The sequence below is a fragment of the Anomaloglossus baeobatrachus genome, chromosome 1 (genome assembly GCF_048569485.1).
Source record: "Anomaloglossus baeobatrachus isolate aAnoBae1 chromosome 1, aAnoBae1.hap1, whole genome shotgun sequence".
Lineage (NCBI taxonomy): Eukaryota > Metazoa > Chordata > Amphibia > Anura > Aromobatidae > Anomaloglossus > Anomaloglossus baeobatrachus.
This window is the reverse complement of record NC_134353.1, coordinates 432103572-432121822: the sequence shown is the minus strand read 5'-3', so window position 1 is coordinate 432121822 and position 18251 is coordinate 432103572. Positions and strand designations below refer to the sequence as shown.

Sequence of the window (18251 nt, the reverse complement as noted above, 5' to 3'; positions counted from 1 at the left end):
TAACAAAGTCGCTGTAAAGTCCCCTTTACACACTGAGACTTTCTAGTGATCATGCTGCACAGCGGGAAACAAAGGACCTAAGAATGGTCCTGAACGATTTGTAGCGATCAGCAACTTCACAGCAGGGGCCAGGTCGCTGATGTGTTTCACACACTGCAATGTCGATGGGGAGGTCACTATTACGTCACAAAACCAGTGATGTTACAGCGATGTCGTTTGCGATGTTGTAGTGTGTAAAGCCACCTTTAGAGTGTCATTATTGATTTTTTGACACCTAAATAATCTCCTTGTTTGAACACATCCGGGTCACAGGAGAATTACTAAGCAAATATATCTGCATAAAATATACCAGATATTGTAAACATGTACACATGTAGCACTTTATATAAACAGTGAGTCACTTGATTGCAAATACTGTTTGAAGTACTAAGCACTTTATAATAATGAATTGATGCATCTAATGGGGTTGAAAACTGTATTAGGAGCAAACATTGTCCATGAGACATTTACTGCGTTAAATTGATACTGCTCCAATTGTGTGTGATTGAGTCCTTAATTGCAATGCAATTTTCCCGCACCCCCCTTTTTTTCCCAGATTAGCTGCACTTGAGAACAGCGAAAGGAAAGAAGTGTGAGCCATCGACAAGCGGGAGCGCCATTGCGTCTAGGTATAGGGTGCCAACTTCCGCGGCAAGGCAGGGCCAATGAAGGAGGTTTTTTTGGCCACACACCCCATTGCACTGCAGTATTGTTCCCACTTTATGGAAGAGTGGCAAGGAGAAAGCCATTTCTCAAAGATATCTATAAAAAGGGTTGTTTAAAGTTTGCCACAAGCCAACTAGGAGACACACCAAACATGTGGAAGAAGGTGCTTTGGTCAGATGAAACCAAAATCGAACTATTTGGGCACACTGCCAAACGATATGTTTGGAGTAAAAGCAACACAGCTCATCACCCTGAACACACCATCTCCACTGTCAAACATGGTGGTGGCAGCATCATGGTTTGGGCCTGCTTTTCTTTAGCAGGGACAGGGAACATGGTTAAAATTGATGAGAAGATGGATGGCGCCAACTACAGGACCATTCTTGAAGAAACCTGTTGGAGTCTGCAAAAGACCTGAGACTGGGAAGGAGATTTGTCTTCCAACAGGACAATAATCCTAAACATAAAGCAAAATCTACAATGGAATGGTTCACAAATAAACGTATCCAGGTGTTAGAATGGCCAAGTCACAGTCCAGACCTGAATCCAATCGAGAATCTGTGGAAAGAGCTGAAAACCGCTGTTCACACTCTCCATCCAACCTCACTCAGGTCGAGCTGTTTGCAAAGGAAGAATGGGCAAGAATTTCAGTGTCTCGATGTGCAAAACTGATAGAGACATACCCCAAGCGACTGCAGCTGTAATCGCAGCAAAAGGTGGCACTACAAAGTATTAACTTAAAGGTAATTAATAATATTGCACACCCCACTTTTCAGTTATTTTTTAAAAAAGTATAAAATAAGCAATAAATTTCGCTCAACTTCACAATTGTGTCCCACTTGTTGTTTCTTCACCATAACATTAAATGAGTTGTCCGACATAAACTCAAAAATTTTTGGTAAGCTAATCTGTGCTGTATTGTCATATAAAACACCCCTACATTGTTATTTTTTGTTTTCTAACTTTTGTTCCTCTTGAATTCACCCTTTATTCTCTGCAGCTCTTTGTTTACATTCAGCTCTAGCAAACTGACCACTTCCTGTGCAAAATCTCCCAGTCACAGCTGGCACCGCCCGACCTCAGTGTCCAGCCCCACCCCAGTGTCCAGCCTCGCCCCCCTGCCCGCCCCCTGCACACATTCCCTGTCAGCATTCTGCCCAGCACTGACCTGTTATCACTACAGCATTGCAAACAACAGCCCCACATCAGGCTCTGCACCGCACACGCACATCGGGCTCTGCACCGCACACGCACATCTGGCTCTGCACCCAACACGCACATCTGGCTCTGCACCGCACACGCGCACATCGGACTCTGCACCGCACACACGCACATCGGACTCTGCACCGCACACACGCACATCGGACTCTGCACCGCACACACGCACATCGGACTCTGCACCGCACACACGCACATCGGACTCTGCACCGCACACACGCACATCGGACTCTGCACCGCACACACGCACATCGGACTCTGCACCGCACACACGCACATCGGACTCTGCACCGCACACACGCACATCGGACTCTGCACCGCACATCGGACTCTGCACCGCACACACGCACATCGGACTCTGCACCGCACACACGCACATCGGACTCTGCACCGCACACACGCACATCGGACTCTGCACCGCACACACCCACAGGGCTCTGCACCGCACACACACACATATGGCTTTGCACCACACACACACACACACACACACACACACGGCTCTGCACCGCACGCACACACGGCGCTCTGTACCGACCCCCCCCTACCCCTATAGGGAACACATGTAGGGAGTACATACTCACCCGTCCTCGGTCCCCGCCGCTCCTGCACTTTCGCACGCTGTCTGTGCTCTGGACATATCAGCACAGTAGTGACGTCACCGCTGTGCCGAAGAGAGCACTGACAGTGGGACAGTGATGAGAAGCAGCGCTGCGCTCCCTCTCATCAGCGCTTTCAAATGTACCGGCATCTGTGATCTGTGATGCTAGTACATTTGAATGTGCGATCCTGAGCAGAGGGCCCGGTGCTGGAACTGACACCGTAGGCAGTCGCCGCCAGGCCCCTCCCCCAGGTCACGGACCCCACAGCAGTGCAGGGGGAGGTTGCGGGGAGAGTAAGGGGTGCGGGGGAATGTGTGGGGGAATGTGTGGGAGGGTGCAGGGAAGGGAGGCGGGGCTCATCGCACTGTAGCCGCCCAGCAGGGCGGCAACATGCTGTTCCAGATTTGCATGTCAACATGGTCCTGCCCATGTTGACATGAAAAGACCGGAAACAGCAAAATCGCGGCAGGAGCGGTCACATGACCACTCTGAGTCGGGGGAGAGGGGCTGACAGCAGGGCAGGTAAGTGCTCTCTATCTACTTACCTGCCCCAATGTAGCCCAATAGGGTAATAAAAAAAAAGTCAAAAGAAGCCGGATAACCCCTTTAACATTTTTATCTTTATGTTTGAAGCCTGAAATGTGGGAAAGGGTTGAAAAATTCAAGGGGCCGAATACTTTTGCAAGGCACTGTACACTGAAGAATGAGGGCAAAAAATTCAGAATGTTCAGCAATTGCACAATTGGTTTTTCAAGGATGTTCTTACAGTATTCAAGGTATCTGTCAGCAGGTCAGCACGTCATTTGAGAGCAGCATGATATTGTAAGAGAGGCCCTGATTTCAGCAGTGTATCACTAAAGGCTGCTTTATACGCAGCGACATCGCTAGTGATGTTGCTGGTGAAAGCACTCGCCCCGTCGGTTGTGCGTCACGGGCAAATCGCTGCTTGTGGCGCACAATATCGTTAGTCCCCGTCACACGTACTTACCTTCCTTGCGACGTCGCTGTGGCCGGCGAACAAACTTTTTCTAAGGAGGCGGTTTGTGCGGCGTCACAGCGACGTCACACGGCAGCCGTCCAATAGAAGCGGAGGGGTGGAGAGCAGCCGAAAGATAGTGACGCCCACCTCACTGCCGGAGGACGCAGATAAGGTGATGTTCGTCGTTCCCGGGATGTCACACGTAGCGATGTGTGCTGCCTCAGGAACGACGAACAACCTGCGTCCTGCAACGATATATGGGATTAGAATGACGTATCAACGATTAGGTGAGTAATTTTGATGGTTAGCAGTCGTTTGTACGTTTCACACGCAACGACGTAGATGAGAGCCGATGTGCGTCACGAATTCCGTGACCCCAACGACATCTCCTTAGCGATGTCGCAGCGTGTAAAGCCCCCTTTAGATTACTGGCTGCAACCAATCTGACACAAGCACAGTTCTTAGGTTTAGCAAAGCTCAGATGGCCAACACAACAGCTATCTTGGAACATTGCATATTGACAATGAGCTGCTAATAAGTGGTGGGCTGCTTGGACCAGCAAACAGGCAGCAGTGATAATCTCCTGCTGATAAATCTCTCATTGTATGGAAATAGTACACAGTCTAATAACTTGCTGACATTTCTTTCAGTGTGCAGCTGTTTACTGTGATACCACACTAGTATGTTTCTGGTGACTAGCTGATAAAGTAATGAACAGCCAGGTGACTGTGGGGAGGAGTTACCTGCCCAAGGTTCTGCTGGGATCTCGGAGATGCTGCTTTTCCTAGTCTGAGATCGGACAGGGACAGGGAAAAACCCACGCAGAAAGAGAGCCAGGCCAAGCACCTGTATTACAAGGCAGCAGCAAGCCAAGCCCGAGGGACCGACCTTCATGGCTGCTGTCAGCGCCCGTCTGCAGAGCAATAACCTCCAGCACCCGGCTGGACAGAGCAGAGCGGCGATACTTCCTGGTTTCCTTTCCGGTGTACGGACTACGGAGCAATGGGAGGGACAAAATTCTACCATCGAGCAGCTCGAACACGGTTGTGTACACTAACTACAGTGAGAGGCCATGTGACTGTGACTAGCTGCACGGCGGCCAATAAGAAGCGAGTCCGCTTTGTACTGCTCAGGTGGGAAGTAGTGGGCGTTCATGATTGTACTAGTATGCCCGGTATGCCGGAGGAAGCGGCGGGAAGTGCTTAGATCTGCAGTAGAGGTAAGGAGGCTGCAGCCTTAGGTGTGGCCTCACCCTGCGGTGACCGTCAGCATGCTTCTGTGGAATTGTTGATGTGTGCAGATGAACTCAGTATAGGCGCCTATTTGAGGCAGCTGCCCTATCTATATATATATATATATATATATATATATATATATATAATTGCCTTCTTCTGTCTGTCTTGCTCCAAAATTGTGTCCTTACGGTGACACAAAGCTGATTGGCCGCTGGGCTCGCCATGGCCCCGCCCCCCCGCACGGATTGGCCGCTCGCCCAGGCTCCACCCCCCCACAGATTGGCCTCTCGCCCCGGCACCCTGCAGGCATTGGCAACTCTGCCACGCCCCGCCCCCCTCTCGCAATGCACGCTAGTGTAGTGGGTGGGCCTACCCCCTACTAGTTTAACAGAGTACCCGGCATTGTGATTATTAAAAGTGTTGAATTTTATGTTTTTATGTGATGTGTTAGGGCACCCCCTAGTGGCCGGGTGGGACGGCTGTTGCCACCGGGGAGGAGGAGTCGGCCGGATATCTAGGCTAGGTCTGAGTGTGTGTGGGGTAGAGAGATCCTGGTCAGCGGAGTGCGAGCATCTGCAGCGGCAAGTGCGATTGTGTGAGCGTAACATCAAGGGACACCAGAGGAGGAGGAGGTGGACGTAACCTCAGAGCCTATTCTGCCGGTGTGGGTCCGGTGTATGCTTGGCTGAATAGTGGGTGTCCCGAAGGAAGTAGAGTACGGAGGGCATATCCCCACCCGAGGTGACGTTTGGTCAGAGTGTCCCCAGCTCCACTAATATTGCCGTGATCCGCTGACCGGAGTGGCTTTTACCGGAGTGTCTGTCAAGCTGTGAGATCCGGGACAGCAGTGTGTGCACTTGGGCAGAGTGTGAGCGAAACAGCACGGGACACCGGAGATAAGGAGGTGGACGCAACCTCAGAGCCTATTCTGCCGGTGTGGGTCCGGTGTATGCTTGGCTGAATAGTGGGTGTCCCGAAGGAAGAAGAGTACGGAGGGCATATCCCCACCCGAGGTGGCGTTTGGTCAGGGTGTCCCCAGCTCCACTGAAAGTCTGCAACTGCCTGCTTCTTTACTGTCTGCTGTCCGGATTATTGGACTGTGCTGAATAAATGTTCTCTTTTATTGCATTCAACTCTTGCCTGAAGTCTTTTTGTGTAATGGAGAACGAAGACACTGACACACACTGCTTTAACTCTAAAGAAGTGATGAAGACAGGGATGGGCCTGCACCATAGTGCTGCCACGACTACACAGCCAGAGGCCTCCCTGCCTGGTCACTTCATGTGGCGTAGTCGGCAGGATACAAGTCCCTTGCCGGAGAACCAGGAGTCTGAAGACCAAGTAGTGCCTGAAGCACGGAATTCGGACGATGAAAGAAGATTTCCAGTCCCACGGTGGGAGGAAGAAGTGCCAAAGGCGTTGGACCGGGCACAAGATGGCGGCAAGGAGGCCGTTATCTGTGAGGAAGAAAGGGCGCGAAAAGTTGGCGCCGAAAGAAGAGCCTGGGGCTGGCCGGCGCCGAAGAAAAAGGACAGAGTACTCCGCCCAAAGAGGGGAGGCGCCAGCTCCAGGGCATTGAAGACTAAGAGAAGGAAAAAGAAGTACCTCGGCGGAGGAGTCAAGATGATGCGTGAGGCTGGGGGTGGAGTCTGTTCAAAAGCGGGAAACGAAGACCCGCCTCCACTTCCTCCAGTCTCAGTGTCGACATCACCGCCATTACCCGTGATTGTTGAGATGGAGAACTTTGGGCAGCCTGCGGAGTTGGCGACGACCATGGCCCTCATCAGCCTTGGCCGAGGCCGACCCCGGTTTGCCCCTGCTAACGAGGCCGCGATAGCGGATCTCCCTATTGGGCCGGGAGGCTCTACAAGACCGGACAAGGTCTCTTGGAAGACCTCATGGGACGCTCAAACCGGGAGCACCATTACAGAAGTGAAGGCGACCTATGCTACCCCGCCCATGCCAAGCCGTCCGGGAGTTGCTGTTTTCCCTTGGGACACCCCGCAGCTTAACGCCGCTGCCACACCATTTGTCCCGGTGCCGGAGTCAGCCGAAGAGTTAGCCGGTCGTCTAGAGGAGGACCACCTGGGCTTCTTCTGGGACCCCCGTCATCGCCCCGCCGGAGAGGGCGCGTCCCAGTGTTCCGCCCCCGAAGCCTGATCCCGTCCGGGAACGGCTCATGGCTGAGACCATAGTCCGGGAAATGCTGTCCGGGCCCGGTGGAGAGGATCTGGCCCAGCAGTTCGTGACCGGGGTGGTTGTTAAATTCAACCAGCAGGAAGGGTATGGATTCATCCGTGAAGTAGAAACCGGGGATGACTACTTTTACAACCGAGTTCACCTGGATGTAGAAGGACTCCCCAAGCGACTCCATACCCTGTGGCCGGGCGAGAAAGTCAGCTTCTTGCCAGACAAAGGCAGCCGCGGTCTGTTTGCGGTGTGTGTTTCCCGCATGCCCACCACCCGGGAAGCGGAGCAGTGGCAGGAGGAGATTGCGTGGGAGGAGCAGCAAGAGCGACGACAGAGCCGTACCAGACCGGTCCGCGCCTCCTCCATCCCGGCGTGTACCGACGGCTGCCCCGGAAGCAGAGGCAGAGCCAGCCCTTGATCCGGAGAGGCTTCCAACCGTGGTGGCGGTGACGCAAAATGTCAACAACAGGCCAGTTTTTATGCTGGACGCGTCGCCCGCCGCACCACCACCGTCCCGGGCGGAGACGCCATCACCACCAAGAGGTGCTGCAGCAGCTGTGCCGGAGGAGCCGTGCTACGCTCCGGTGACTTTCAGGCGGATCCGCCGCCAGCCAGGACAAACTCTGGGGGCCTATATCCAGGCTCAAGCGGAAGAATGGAAGAGAGCCTGGCCCCCAGAGTAAGTTGGTCGCTTCAGCACCTGTTAAGACCGGGATGGTTGTAAACCGGCAGAAAGTTGTTTTTTTGGTTGGAAAGTTTCACGGGCCTGTTGCCCTTCAGCAAAGACCGGGAGCGCTATTGAAGCCTCCGGGCACCTTCAGCAAAGACCGGGAGCGCTATTGAAGCCTCCGGGCACCTTCAGCAAAGACCGGGAGCGCTATTGAAGCCTCCGGGCACCTTCAGCAAAGACCGGGAGCGCTATTGAAGCCTCCGGGCGCACATCTAAGACCGGGAGCGCTGCTGAGCCTCCGGGCGCTATCCAGAGACCGGGAGCGCTGTTGCGCCATCAAGCGCCCCTCAAGACCGGGAGCGCCGCTGAACTGGTGCCGCTGTTGAGGACTGAACCGAAAGGTTTTTATGTGTTTATGTTTTTATGTGTTTAAGAGCCTTGCCGGGAGGCTCGGATTTTAAGAGGGGAGGCATGTAGTGGGTGGGCCTACCCCCTACTAGTTTAACAGAGTACCCGGCATTGTGATTATTAAAAGTGTTGAATTTTATGTTTTTATGTGATGTGTTAGGGCACCCCCTAGTGGCCGGGTGGGACGGCTGTTGCCACCGGGGAGGAGGAGTCGGCCGGATATCTAGGCTAGGTCTGAGTGTGTGTGGGGTAGAGAGATCCTGGTCAGCGGAGTGCGAGCATCTGCAGCGGCAAGTGCGATTGTGTGAGCGTAACATCAAGGGACACCAGAGGAGGAGGAGGTGGACGTAACCTCAGAGCCTATTCTGCCGGTGTGGGTCCGGTGTATGCTTGGCTGAATAGTGGGTGTCCCGAAGGAAGTAGAGTACGGAGGGCATATCCCCACCCGAGGTGACGTTTGGTCAGAGTGTCCCCAGCTCCACTAATATTGCCGTGATCCGCTGACCGGAGTGGCTTTTACCGGAGTGTCTGTCAAGCTGTGAGATCCGGGACAGCAGTGTGTGCACTTGGGCAGAGTGTGAGCGAAACAGCACGGGACACCGGAGATAAGGAGGTGGACGCAACCTCAGAGCCTATTCTGCCGGTGTGGGTCCGGTGTATGCTTGGCTGAATAGTGGGTGTCCCGAAGGAAGAAGAGTACGGAGGGCATATCCCCACCCGAGGTGGCGTTTGGTCAGGGTGTCCCCAGCTCCACTGAAAGTCTGCAACTGCCTGCTTCTTTACTGTCTGCTGTCCGGATTATTGGACTGTGCTGAATAAATGTTCTCTTTTATTGCATTCAACTCTTGCCTGAAGTCTTTTTGTGTAATGGAGAACGAAGACACTGACACACACTGCTTTAACTCTAAAGAAGTGATGAAGACAGGGATGGGCCTGCACCATAGTGCTGCCACGACTACACAGCCAGAGGCCTCCCTGCCTGGTCACTTCACTAGCTCTGGCCCCGCCCCCCCCCACGCATTCCCCGAACCGACACAGTCACGGAACCACGACTCCCAGGTGAGTACTGTACCCCCGGGAGCCCACATCAGCGTACGCCGCCAACCCAGCCGACACATACCCTCGCATTGCTGGGGCTGGCCGGCGTATGCTGGTGTGGGCTCCCGTGCGAGCGGGGGACGAGATACGCTGGTAACCATGGTAGCATAGTTACCAGCGCATCAAGGTCCTGCAGCGGCGGAACATGCACACACATAACAGCACACATACACACACATCAGATCACACTCACTCTCACACACACATCACATCGCATCCACACACTCACAACATCCTGGGATATCGCTTGCTTCTCGGCGGCGATACTGTGCTGTGAGCTTCCAGGACCTGCCGGAGGATCACATGGCCAGAAGCATGTGGTATCTCCGGATGTTGTGAGTGTGAGCGCGTATGTGCAATATCGTCAATGTGTGTGTGAGTGTATGCGATCGGGTGTGTGTGAGTGTATGCGATCGGGTGTGTATGTGTGTGTATGCGATCGGATCTGTGAGTGTCGGCAGAGGAGCACGGCGTGCTGGAGGAGGCTGGGAGGAGAGAGGCTGATCCTGGGGAAGGCTGGGATGGGGAGGCTGAGAGAAGAGAGGCTGATGCTGGGGGAGGCTGAGGCTGGGGTAGGCTGGGAGGAGAGAGGCTCATGCTGGGAGGAGACAGGCTGATGCTGGGGGAGGCTGAGGCTGGGGTAGGCTGGGAGGAGAGAGGCTGATGCCGATGCTGGGAGGAGAGAGGCTGATGCTGGGGGAGGCTGAGGCTGGGGTAGGCTGGGAGGAGACAGGCTGATGCTGGGAAGAGAGAGACTGATGCTGGGAGAAGAGAGGCTGATGCTGGGAGAAGAGAGGCTGATGCTGGGAGAAGAGAGGCTGATGCTGGGAGAAGAGAGGCTGATGCTGGGAGAAGAGAGGCTGATGCTGGGAGAAGAGAGGCTGATGCTGGGAGAAGAGAGGCTGATGCTGGGAGAAGAGAGGCTGATGCTGGGAGAAGAGAGGCTGATGCTGGGAGGAGAGAGGCTGATGCTGGGAGGAGAGAGGCTGATGCTGGGAGGAGAGAGGCTGATGCTGGGAGGAGAGAGGCTGATGCTGGAAGGAGAGAGGCTGATGCTGGAAGGAGAGAGGCTGATGCTGGGAGGAGAGAGGCTGATGCTGGGAGGAGAGAGGCTGATGCTGGGAGGAGAGAGGCTGATGCTGGGAGGAGAGAGGCTGATGCTGGGAGGAGAGAGGCTGATGCTGGGAGGAGAGAGGCTGATGCTCGGGGAGGCTGAGGCTGGGGTAGGCTGGGAGGAGAGAGGCTGATGCTGGGGACAGAAAAGGCTGATGCTGGGAGGAGAGAGGCTGATGCTGGGAGGAGAGAGGCTGATGCTGGGAGGAGAGAGGCTGATGCTGGGATGAGAGATGCTGATGCTGGGATGAGAGATGCTGGGATGAGAGAGGCTGATGCTGGGATGAGAGAAGCTGATGCTGCGGGTAGAGAGGCTGATGCTGCGGGTAGAGAGGCTGATGCTGCGGGTAGAGAGGCTGATGCTGCGGGTAGAGAGGCTGATCCCGCGGGTAGAGAGGCTGATGCTGGTGCAGCATGGGGGATGGAGCACGATGGGGGGTGTGCAGCATAGGGGATGGAGCACGTTTGGGAGTGCGCAGCATGGCGGCTGGAGCACGTTTGGGAGTGCGCAGCATGGCGGCTGGAGCACGTTTGGGAGTGCGCAGCATGGCGGCTGGAGCACGTTTGGGAGTGCGCAGCATGGCGGCTGGAGCACGTTTGGGAGTGCGCAGCATGGCGGATGGAGCACGTTTGGGAGTGCGCAGCATGGCGGATGGAGCACGATGGGGGGTGCGCAGCATAGGGGATGGAGCACGATTGGGAGTGCGCTGCATGGGGGATGGAGCACGATGGGGAGTGCGCTGCATGGGGGATGGAGCACGATGGGAAGTGCACACCTCCCCCCGACACACACGCACGCGCACTGCACAACACGACACACCACACTGGGAACCACAAACAACTGCCCTACACAGACACCCACACACACAGACAACGCTGCACACAAAAATATACGCACATACCGCACAACACACACATTGCACAAAACATACCTCCCCCCCAAAACACACCACACACACAAACCGCGCAACACACACACACACAACGCTACAGAAACACAGCGCTCCACAAACAACGCAACACACATACAACACCGCTCTCACCCCCCGCCACACCCAGACAACACCCAGAACATGTACAGCGCCCTACACAAACACTTGGTAACTACACACAACAACATCTATCTCTATATATATATATATATATATATATATATATATATATATATATATATATATATATATATATAACAAAAATCATACATGAACTACACAATACGTAAATTCTAGAATACCCGATGCGTAGAATCGGGCCACCTTCTAGTCTATATATATAATTGCCTTATTCTGTCTGTCTTGCTCCAAAATTGTGTCCTTACGGTGACACAAAGCTGATTGGCCGCTGGGCTCGCCATGGCCCCGCCCCCCCGCACGGATTGGCCGCTCGCCTCGGCTCCGCCCCCCCCACGGATTGGTCGCTTGCCTCGGCCTGGCCCCGCCCTCCTCATGGATTGGCCGCTCGCCCCGGCCCTCCGCACGCATCGCCAGACATAACCTTGCGCTGCTGGGATCGTGACGGAGCCGGTGAACGCTGGTAACCATTATACACATCGGGTAACTAAGGTCCCTTGGTTACCCGATGTGTATAATGGTTACCAGTGTTCACCGGCTCCGTCACGATCCCAGCAGCGCCACACATACCCTTGCGATGCTGGGATCGTGACGGAGCCGGTGAACACTGGTAACCATTATACACATCGGGTAACTAAGGTTCCTTAGTTACCCGATGTGTATCATAGTTACCAGCGTTCACCGGCTCCCGGTACACATGTGCAGGGAGCCGGCATTATACTCCTCTCCCCCCAGGACTACTCCTCCTATTGTAGTCCTCCTATTATACTCCTCTCTGAGTATAATAGGAGAACTATTATAGCATGGGGGATGGAGCACGATGGGGTGCGCAGCATGGGGGATGTAGCACGATGGGGAGTGCGCAGCATGGAGGCTGATGCTGCGGGCAGAGAGGCTGATGCTGGTGCAGCATGGGGGATGGAGCACGTTTGGGAGTGCGCAGCATGGCGGATGGAGCACGTTTGGGAGTGCGCAGCATAGCGGATGGAGCACGTTTGGGAGTGCGCAGCATGGCGGATGGAGCACGTTTGGGAGTGCGCAGCATGGCGGATGGAGCACGTTTGGGAGTGCGCAGCATGGCGGATGGAGCACGTTTGGGAGTGCGCAGCATGGCGGATGGAGCACGTTTGGGAGTGCGCAGCATGGCGGATGGAGCACGTTTGGGAGTGCGCAGCATGGCGGATGGAGCACGTTTGGGAGTGCGCAGCATGGCGGATGGAGCACGTTTGGGAGTGCGCAGCATGGCGGATGGAGCACGTTTGGGAGTGCGCAGCATGGCGGATGGAGCACGTTTGGGAGTGCGCAGCATGGCGGATGGAGCACGATGGGGAGTGCGCAGCATGGCGGATGGAGCACGTTTGGGAGTGCGCAGCATGGCGGATGGAGCACGTTTGGGAGTGCGCAGCATGGCGGATGGAGCACGTTTGGGAGTGCGCAGCATGGCGGATGGAGCACGTTTGGGAGTGCGCAGCATGGCGGATGGAGCACGATGGGGGGTGCGCTTCATGGGGGATGGAGCACGATGGGAGGTGCACACCTCCACCCAACACACACACACACGCGTGCACTGTACAACACACACACACACACACTGGGAACCACAAACACCGCCCTACACAGACACCCACACACACAGACAACGCTGCACACACACAACACCCAACACACAAACACCGCGGCATACATAAATATACGCACATACCGCACAACACACACATTGCACAAAACATACCTCCCCCCCAAAACACACCACACACACACAAACCGCGCAACACACACACACACACACACAACTCTACAGACACAGTGCTCCACAAACAACGCAACACACATACAACACCGCTCTCACCCCCCGCCACACCCAGACAACACCCAGAACATGTACAGCGCCCTACACAAACACTTGGTAACTACACACAACAACATATATATATATATATATAATATATATAACAAAAATCATACATGAACTACACAATACGTAAATTCTAGAATACCCGATGCGTAGAATCGGGCCACCTTCTAGTATGTTATAATAGGCGATCAGACTGCTGTGTAACCCTTTGTCTCCTCCCTCCTATCCTGGCTGACAGCTCCTCAGTGTGGACACTGCTGTGTAACCCTTTATGTCTCCTCTCTCCTATCCTGACTGACAGCTCCTCAGTGTGGACACTGCTGTGTAACCCTTTATGGCTCCTTCCTCCTATCCTGCCTGACAGCTCCTCAGTGTGGACACTGCTGTGTAACCCTTTATGGCTCCTTCCTCCTATCCTGCCTGACAGCTCCTCAGTGTGGACATTGCTGGGTAACCCTTTAAAGGGAACCTGTCATCAGAAATTTCGCCCAAAAGCTAAAAGATTCCCCCTCTGCAGCTCCTGGGCTGCATTCTAGGAAGATCCCTGTTATTATTGTGCCCCATGTGAGACCAAAATAAAGCCTTTATAAAGTTCTACCTTTTTGTATGCAGCTTCTGTAAATCCGTCCCGGGGGCGGGCTCTCTGCCGTCCGTTATTCTGCCTCCTGGTCCTGTATGCCGCCCCCATCGCTCCTTTCCATATCTGATGCACCGCCCACTGCTCCAGCCATCCCCGCGCATGCCCAGTGCCAGTCTCACAGGACTGAGCAGTTTGACCGCTGGTGACATGTGCGCAGACAAGTGATTATGGACGGGACTGTGACTGTTATCAGCAAGTACCCGGCCATAATCTCGTGAGCGCGCAAACCTCTCCAGCGGTCAGACACACTGTGCTCAGGGTAGTGCTAGACTGTATGGGCTGCTTCCAGGGATGACGGCCCTTTGTCATGTGATAGGGGCGTGTTCAAAATACTATCACATGACAAAGGGACGTCATCCCTGAAAGCAGCCCATACAGTCTAGCACTACCCTGAGCACAGTGTGTCTGACCGCTGGAGAGGTTTGCGCGCTCAAGAGATTATGGCCGGGTACTTGCTGATAACAGTCACAGTCCCGTCCATAATCACTTGCCTGCGCACACGTCACCAGCGGTCAAACTGCTCAGTCCTGTGAGACTGGCACTGGGCATGCGCGGGGATGGCTGGAGCAGTGGGCGGTGCATCAGATATGGAAAGGAGCGATGGGGGCGGCATACAGGACCAGGAGGCAGAATAACGGACGGCAGAGAGCCCGCCCCCGGGACGAATTTACAGAAGCTGCATACAAAAAGGTAGAACTTTATAAAGGCTTTATTTTGGTCTCACATGGGGCACAATAATAACAGGGACCTTCCTAGAATGCAGCCCAGGAGCTGCAGAGGGGGAATCTTTTAGCTTTTGGGCGAAATTTCTGATGACAGGTTCCCTTTAAGGCTCCTTCCTCCTATCCTGACTGACAGCTCCTCAGTGTGGACACTGCTGTGTAACCCTTTATGTCTCCTCCCTCCTATCCTGCCTGACAGCTCCTCAGTGTGGACACTGCTGTGTAACCCTTTATGTCTCCTCCCTCCTATCCTGCCTGACAGCTCCTCAGTGTGGACACTGCTGGGTAACCCTTTATGGCTCCTTCCTCCTATCCTGACTGACAGCTCCTCAGTGTGGACACTGCTGTGTAACCCTTTGTCTCCTCCCTCCTATCCTGCCTGACAGCTCCTCAGTGTGGACACTGCTGTGTAACCCTTTGTCTCCTCCCTCCTATCCTGACTGACAGCTCCTCAGTGTGGACACTGCTGTGTAACCCTTTGTCTCCTCCCTCCTATCCTGACTGACAGCTCCTCAGTGTGGACACTGCTGTGTAACCCTTTGTCTCCTCCCTCCTATCCTGACTGACAGCTCCTCAGTGTGGACACTGCTGTGTAACCCTTTATGGCTCCTCCCTCCTATCCTCACAGCTCCTCAGTGTCCATTCTCCCTGCTGAAAGCTCCCACTGCTCAGTACAAGCTGCAGCTGTCAATTAGTCATTCTGAGCTGGGTTGCCAACCATCCAGCAATTCCAGGATAGTTTGTAAAGAATATGTCTCTTTTTTTGCCTTGTCCGTTAAATAATGTAATACTGCTGTGGAAGTTTTTAAAACCTGAAGAAACTTGTACAGATTATTTTGACTGTAGTTATCTTCATTTTGCAGTTTACATTGACTGCATCTGATGTCTTCATATTAGAACCAGGGGTGTAACTAAAATAGATGCAGGGGTTGCAATCACTCCCTGATTTGTGTAGCCTAAAGGGATCAAATGTCTTTTTGTCTCAAATGAAAAGAGCAATGCTATTATAGACCTGCAATAATTGTGGGTCCTGTTTGAGCCTTTGTATTGGGACCAATGAGCTTCAAGGTAGGCCACTGATCAGAAATGAGGCCCCTTTCACACATACTACCTGGAGCTAAGTACAGGGATTAATAGTGGCAATCTGGCCACCCGGAGCTAAGTACCAGCGTTATCTATTGATTTACTGACGATTTTTTGGTCTGTTTGTCTCAGTGATACGGTAGTACATATATGGCGATATAATACTCTTAGGCTGATTTAAAGGCTTTAACTGTCCTCTATGAGAATTATAGGAGGCTTACTTGCTGCTAATAGAGTTTTGTTTACATGGAACTAGATGCTGCTAACTAATGTTTAAGTTGCTGCTATTAGAGTTTAATATTTACATAATTTATAAAAGGAGAATTTTTTGACATTCTTTAGGAGTATAAGTATAAGCCTTTTGTGTTATTTTCATCATTGAGTCTTTTTTTCCCTTTAATATTTGATTATAAAAGAGGGAATTTGTGTCTAATTTGGAGAATATATATAAATATTTGTTCTCTAATAGACTTAAAGGGGCTTTTGTATTTTTTATTGACCCCCTGGGTTTTGGGTGTTCACTCTCTTTGGAATAAATTAATGTAAGAGAGTCCGGTAATTTTTTTGGCAATTCCAGCACTCCCCTGATCCCCAGACTAGCTGCACGCTTAGACCAGTGCAGGGGAAGAAGGATAAGCCGTCGTTGAGTGGGGGCGCCATTACGTGATCCTAGGGTGCCAACCTCCGCGGTTAGGTAGGGGAAGAATTAGGGCTAACTGCCCAATCCCTACCGGAAAAACTCTTGAGCACCTTACCTAAAATATTTAGTGTTGTTTGTTGTTTTTTTTTTTTATACCATATTTAAAATTAATCTATTTAAAGACTGTTTTTAATTTTTTTTTCTGATGGTTCTTTGCAATATATTCCCCTTTTATTATCTTTTTTTTTTTTTTTGTTTTGGTCCAGGGTGGATTTGATTTAAATCTAACTGATTTAAATCACTAGTCAGTAAGGCTTGATTTAAATCAAAGTTTCTACCTAAACTAGTTCTTGCTACTTTAACATGCAAGTAGATGAAGATTTTTAGAATCACTTTATATATTACTTTTTTCTCCCCAGTTTAATGGGTTAATCATTCATATTTGGACACCACTGTTCTGTTGTACTTAGGAAGGAGAAAAATAATCCTGACCTTAATAACAATTTAAATAGATTTATTCAACTGAAACAATAACAACATTACAGCATAAGTTATTTGCTTAAACAAACATCCATGTTTGTTAACGAATTTGGCTAAACAAAATATATATATATTTTAAGAAACTTAGACTGTCAGCCCAGCCGACACATGAAAAACTTAAATACTACTGTCCCTGCTATCCTCGGTAGTTCACTTGTCGTCGTCATCTTCATCATCATCTTCTTCTTTGTTCCTATTCATAATCTGGAAAAGAAAAACAAGCTTTCCTGCTTTATTGGGTCCCAACCGATTTCTCAATTTAGAATGAATGAGTCCAAAGGAAGAGAATATTCTTTCAACGCCTGCAGAAGAAGCTACTGCTGTTAAAAGTGAAATCATTACTTGAACAGTCTCTAAATCCAAGCGCTTAAGTGACTTCCACCAGTTTACTGGTGTGACCTTCCTTAAAATATCTTCTGCAAACATATATTTCTTGAATGGTTCCCCCTTAGCTCTGAAGTTTATTATAGTTGGCATTAAAGATGGATTATTGCTGGACACCCATATCATAGCTAACTCCTCTTCCTCAGCACTTAGGTTTTGACCCTGATATTGGATATTGACAATATTTGCCAAAAAATGAGCTGGAGTCAGTGCTTGTCCCATTCGTTTGTTTACTTCTTGTAATTTAATTCTGTCCATGTGTAGTTCTGTTTTTAAGTGTTCACTCAGTTCCTTCCAAATTTCAACAGCATCCGCAATAAAACAGCTATTTTTCTGTATTTTGTTTAAAGCTTGAGAGATGGGTTTCAGGAAGCTCAGCATATGTTCAACATTTCTCTTAATCCCAATGTTGAGGATTTTGGCCGTGACAGTGCCATCTATTTTATCTCGATTTTCTTCACAATGTGTCATCAGAATAGGCCAGTTTTTTATATACTGCTCAAAACAGTCCACCACAGAGTTCCATCTAACATCTTGTGGGAGCGTTAGCTTGGTTCCAGCCATCCTTTTCAGAGCTGCTGCAGCAAAATGATTATTACGGAAGTATTTAGCAATTTCAACAACATTAGCCTTTATTTCTGGAACACTTAAGTCTTTGGCTAAGAGGTGCAGCAAATGAGCACTGCAACCATATGTTATTAGCAGCTTTGTATTCCCTCCCTGCTCTTCTAAATCTCTTCTCATCTTGGATAAGTTTGCAGCATTGTCAGTGACCAAACTGCGTACTAGACATTTGAATTTTTGTTCACATGTCGTTATAGCTTTTACTGCCACTTCTTGTAAGTATTCTGCTGTGTGTGCATTTCCTGACGTATCAGTTGTTTGTGCAAGGAAGACTTTACCTTCTTCTGTTGTTATACAAGCACATACAATAGGATCATTGTGGACATTACTCCACCCATCAATACTTAGGTTAACAATTTTACCCTCCAGAGCTGTTGCACATTGCTCCATTTCTCTGTCATACACTTGATCCAGCAGTTTCCCTGCAACATCAGCTCTGCTGGGTGGACTGTATCCTGGTCTCAGTGACTGAATT

The 18251-nt window shown here is 51.4% G+C and overlaps 1 protein-coding gene across 6 annotated transcripts in view; it reads right to left on the bottom strand.

The window, feature by feature from the left end:
* Positions 1-18251, bottom strand: part of PIGG (phosphatidylinositol glycan anchor biosynthesis class G (EMM blood group)) — a 686115-nt gene that overhangs the window by 530506 nt on the left and 137358 nt on the right. The window contains exon 1 of one of the 6 annotated variants that reach the window (XM_075352632.1): positions 4248-4546. The exons of 2 other annotated variants lie outside the window; for them this stretch is intronic. In XM_075352632.1, coding sequence (XP_075208747.1) covers positions 4248-4530 — 283 coding nt within the window. In that variant the 5' untranslated portion in view covers positions 4531-4546. Of the gene's footprint in view, positions 1-4247; positions 4547-18251 lie in introns of those variants that run through there. 3 more of the 6 variants (XM_075352630.1, XM_075352633.1, XM_075352631.1) reach the window with 3 other exon arrangements.